At 36.4% G+C, this 5,321-nt stretch overlaps 1 protein-coding gene across 2 annotated transcripts in view; it reads right to left on the bottom strand.

Annotated features, from left to right (window-relative positions):
* The window catches only part of LOC119413986 (EGF-like repeat and discoidin I-like domain-containing protein 3), a 168,455-nt gene that overhangs the window by 47,833 nt on the left and 115,301 nt on the right, over positions 1–5,321 (bottom strand). For both annotated transcript variants that reach the window (XM_037681079.1, XM_037681078.1), the window contains 3 exons: positions 2,427–2,582; positions 1,636–1,780; positions 1,323–1,507 (listed from right to left, as the gene is read on the bottom strand). In XM_037681079.1, coding sequence (XP_037537007.1) covers positions 1,323–1,507; positions 1,636–1,780; positions 2,427–2,582 — 486 coding nt within the window. The remainder of the gene's footprint in view (positions 1–1,322; positions 1,508–1,635; positions 1,781–2,426; positions 2,583–5,321) is intronic.

Consider the following 5,321-nt stretch of genomic DNA (forward strand, 5'->3'; position numbering starts at 1 on the left):
ATATATATGTATATTTATATATATAGGAATACATATGTATATATATATTTGTATTTGACAAAAATAATTTTGCTTTCATTCACAGCAGAGGATCATCTTAATTAAAATTAATACTTGTTTCATCATTTAGTCTGATAAACTCCATTAGTCTCTAACAAAGTCATTCAAGACTGGTACAGAGGATCAATTAATTGCCATGGCAACCAGTAAGATGACACTTAATGAGATATTTTAACACATGCATATGACTTTACAAGATAGATGACGCTGCTTTCAAAATAAATGTGAAAAACTCTGTGAAGTATAACTCTCAATGGGAACTTTTTAATTCCCAGACATCATATGTGTCTGTGTTCACAGACATGGTTCTTGGAAATGGAAGTCATTGATTTTCTCACTGCATCTGAATAGTATCTCCCTTTTCCTGCCAGTGCAGCATGTAATATAAGACTGCACGTTTTTCTTTACCCAGTGCAATCAATTCTGCTCAGTCGAGCTTTGTGGATGTAGCCTACTTAAGTACCATTCCCCTCCAACACACACCTCTTCAGACCCTCTGGAAAAGTGGTTTAAGTGTATTAATAATTACAACAAAATGCTTGAATCAAGACCCAGCAAATTCAAAAACACCTGGATGAATCAATAGGCCACTGTGTCACTTTCTATGCATGAGAGTGCCCATGAACAAAAGCGCCTAATGAAATAAAAAAAATCACTTCAACTCTAATTCCCTGTGAAGATAGGCCACAAGACAGCTTCTCTTATGTTTATCACTTTTACTAAAGAGTGTTCACTGCCTTTCATCAAGAAAAAAAAAAGTCCAAAAGATGAGGCTGTATGACTGTGGAGTCTGGGTTCCACACAGTATCTCTTCAGCCTGCATAAAACTCACATATTGTTTAACACAAACAGGCAGACGTAAACTTCCACTTTAGAGACACGCGTTGTTGTTTTCAGCAATTGTGTTTAGCCATAAATTACTGTAATGGAAACCAATTAGATAGTGTGGTTTCAACCTTTACTGGAGCCAAGATGACTAAACTCCCTAAGGAGGCATTTTAAAAGACTTGCATGGAAATAAACAGAAAATATCATTTAGTTCTGACAGAGTCTAAAAATGATGCTGAGAGTAGTGAACAGAAGTAGAAGTTTTATGTTTAATTTTCCTTGCAACTGGCAATACATGCATACTTAGTTTATAATAAAGTGGAGTTTCTGCAAAGGGAAAGGAAGATGCTGACACAAACATTGTTTATTTCCCTGCTACTGAATAAATCTTTGTGTACAGTTGAAGAAGAGACAGTGGATTAGACTTCTCTTACCTGTAACCACTGTGACTGGTCACTGTGTCCAGCTGTCCAAGCATTGACCTTGCCCTGTTTGTCCAAACGGGCTTTCCCAGGCTCCCAAGTAAACATGTCCATGTTGAGCGTCCTGAAGATGCTGGAGGCGGTGACCTGATAGTCCTGGATATGTCCTGACTTCATCCCCAGAGGTTCAGAACATCCTTGCAGTAACAACAACAACAGAAAAAGACTAACTTGTTTGAACCTTTTGAACTGCTCAAACCTACAAAAGAACTAAAAAAAAGCACCAGGATGCAACTGTTCATCCGGAGTATTGAAGTTCACCTACCTGTCAGCTCACAGCCAAGGAGCTCCATCCGTAAGGTACAGTGCCTCCTGCAGACTTGGGGGTAAATGCGAACATACTGGGCTTCAATAGGAGGTGTGAATGAGTTGGCTGATGGCGCGTTGTTTTCAACATTTCCTCTAAAAATCTGTAGGACGAGAGGAAAAACATCAAACAGAGTAGGAGAGGAAAGCGAAACAAATCACTTTGCTATATTATGACAGACTATCCACCGCTGTCTCTGGTGTCTACTCCACAGCCAACAAATTGCTGTCATTCAAGGTCAATGAGCTAGAATTACAGAGAAAAAGAAATTGACAATTTCCTGCACCATTTGAGCCAAATAATTCATAAGAACAATAGTGTGCTTTAGATTATTGCTCCAATTATACTGCCACACATTCTGGTCACTTAAAATCAAATGACAAAAGGCAGTATGGCACACATTTTCTTATTTGAGAGAAAAATAGGCACAAACCCTTGAGTATTTTCAGCCAAACATAACAGTAGTGGTTTGCTGTCAGGAATGATATGTGTCCTTTTGGTGGCTGTTCATTCCCAAACAGTAGAATCACAATGAATTCAATCTAAAAGTCATAAAAGTGAAGAGGGGTAAAGGGCAGCAGGACGAGCCTGGTGTGTGCTAGCTAATTAAAAAGCCATCTCATCATGTCCTCCACCTCGTCCTTGAATGAGTGCACTAGCTAGTCTCTGAGAGTGCATGTGGACCAGTCTGTGCCCTTGTCTGTGTAAAATAGAGTAGGAGGCAATGAGTGACAGTGGATGTGTCTCACCATGTCCTCCTCTTTGCCCTTGACTTTGTATGTTCTCCAGGTCTTCCCATCATCACTGTACGCCACTTTGTAAGACTTGACATACTCTGGGCTGCCGATTCGCTTTGCACCCTGGGTAATTAGGCCCGTTACCCTCATCCTCCTCAGTAGGTTTATCTGGAGAGTCCAAATAAAAAACGGAAAAGTCATGAAATTTCATTTTATTAATCTGACACACATACAGTATATTTATTGTCTCTCTGTGGTCCTGAGCAGCGTGAGTGTGCTTCTCATGGGGATCAATACACCCCACTTTATCTTCTCTGTCAGGGTCATCTATCTCATTCAGAAAATCTGAGGTCAAATAGAACATTTAATCAATTCCCATGTCTCTCAACCAGTATATCCACAATTTGCAAACTGTCAATACAGTGCCAATGGGGAAGAACTTGGTGACCCAAGACAAAAAGAAAGGAGCTGAGAAAGAGGGAAAAGATTAATGACCCAATTTGGGAAACACAGCATGGGGTATTTATTGCATGTACACATACATTCAAGGCTTTTCCACAGATAGGTCATTTTGACAAACTACGCTTAACACTGTTTAACATACACAACAAGTAGTATATAATAGTAACAACTACACATTTTTCAACATTTCTGGTTCAAAATATACTGTACGATAATAATATAACAGACAGACAGGCAAACAGACAGACAGACAGACAGACAGACAGACAGACAGACAGACAGATATATATAGATAGATAGATAGACAGACAGACAGACAGACAGACAGACAGACAGACAGACAGACAGACAGACAGACAGACAGACAGACAGACAGACAGACAGACAGACAGACAGACAGACAGATAGATAGATAGATAGATAGATAGATAGATAGATAGATAGATAGATAGATAGATAGATAGAAAGATAGATAGATAGATAGATAGATAGATAGATAGATAGATAGATAGATAGATAGATAGATAGATAGATAGATAGATAGATAGATAGATAGATAGATAGATAGATAGATAGATAGATAGATAGATAGATAGATAGGCTGAACAAGTTTAGATACCTGTAGTGACAGAGTTTTGACCAAGTTTAGATTTATGTATCTTCTGTACAGAAATTACAAATACTGCACAACAGAAATAATAACTGAAACACTTTATTGTACGAATAAAGTTTAAACCAAAAGTTGAAACATGAAGAGATCTAAAATCATCTAATAAGATGATTTGTTAATTGAGGTATAAAGCAAAGAGAAAAATCATGATGAACTCCAAATGTGTAAAACAAAACAAAAACATATTCATGAACATTAAAAGAAAAAAAAAAAGCCATTTTTCCCCAATTGTTTCAAATTTTAATATTAATGCTGCTAACATTTAATTTGTTTTAATGGCAATGCCAAGGCAGATTATCATAAATTACAGTATACTGTCTCTAAAGTGCAGATAAATACATAATTTGAGGTAAAAGTATAGTAAAATTGATTAAAAAAGAGTAAAAATTCAAATCAAATCTATTAAGGATAACATCCAAAAGGAATTAGATATGTTTCATTTAATACATACTAAAATCTATACCAAACTAACCAAACCTAACCAAAGTAATTAAATTTGACAGCACTGGCCACTAAAAGCCTTTGTTGTCCTCCTGGTAAAAACTATGAAATGTTCCATGTTTTCAATCATCAGCAGGAACCATCAAGTAGCAAATTTTATTCATTTATGGCAAAAAAATAAAAAAATAAAAAACTAAACAAAAACAAAACATGATAGACAAAGTTAACACAAATGTGACTTGTTCAAGGTTGGCCATAACATTGCCTGCTTAGAAAATGTGTTGGCCCTTGAGCAAATTTTGTTGAAGACCATTGCGATATAAAAAAAAAAATATATATATATTTTTATTTCTGAAGGATGCTGAGAATTTGAGGAATGGTTTTTAGAATAACTGAGCAAAATTAAGATTAAAAAATTGTGTATAACAACCTTAATATATATTGAAACAATTTTTAAATATTTTGTTTCTTTGTGTTCTAAATTCAGTTTGTCAAAAAAAAAAAAAACAGTATATATATTTGCACATCCTTAAACCAGCATATGATTTTAATTATCCACAGGGACCCCTTTTAGAGCCTCAAAGCTGCACTGACCCTTACATTCACATTCACAGCATTTCTTTGCTCTTCACAATTTTCTCCATAGAGACAAGTACTTCTTGCACTAATTAAAAACCTTGTCACTGAAAGGCCACTGCTGGGCTAATTGTTGGTGATCCTTCACGTGTTTAATGACCACTCAGAAAAACACCTCTGTCACTTCAGAACTAATTGAGATGCATTTTCTTGTTAAGGTGAAGTTGTGTGGACATTTGCCTGTGGACGTACAGGTATAAATATCATTAAGAAGGAAACAGACAATTGCACTACAGCACTTGAATGCACAAATGTTTTTTATTTTTTTTAATTACTGAGAAACGCAAGAGAGACCACAGTAAGGTGAGTACCTAACGGATCTGTGTACCCTCTCCTAAAAGCAATTGTTCTTGATGAGACCATGACTCACTGCACCCACTCCTTTGTAATGTTCTAAGTCAGCCCCAACACAAACTGCACTAGGATGCTAAATAATGACGTTTTTGGTTGAGATATCTCTTAAAATACTGACAAACTGAAAAAGTGTTGCAAAACAAATAGTTCAAAAAGCATTGTCAATACTGTGCAAATCTCAGTAAGTTAAAAGTAAAATTGATGGCAGATGTTCCTGTAAATACTTAAAAAAACACTAAAGTAGTGACTGCTGGACAATTCAGTGTGTCAAATCCATCCATCCATCCATCCATCCATCCATCCATCCATCCATCCATCCATCCATCCATCCATCCATCCATCCA

This window comes from Nematolebias whitei, chromosome 8, assembly GCF_014905685.2.
Source record: "Nematolebias whitei isolate Nwh7 chromosome 8, NemWhi1, whole genome shotgun sequence".
Classification (NCBI taxonomy): Eukaryota; Metazoa; Chordata; class Actinopteri; order Cyprinodontiformes; family Rivulidae; genus Nematolebias; species Nematolebias whitei.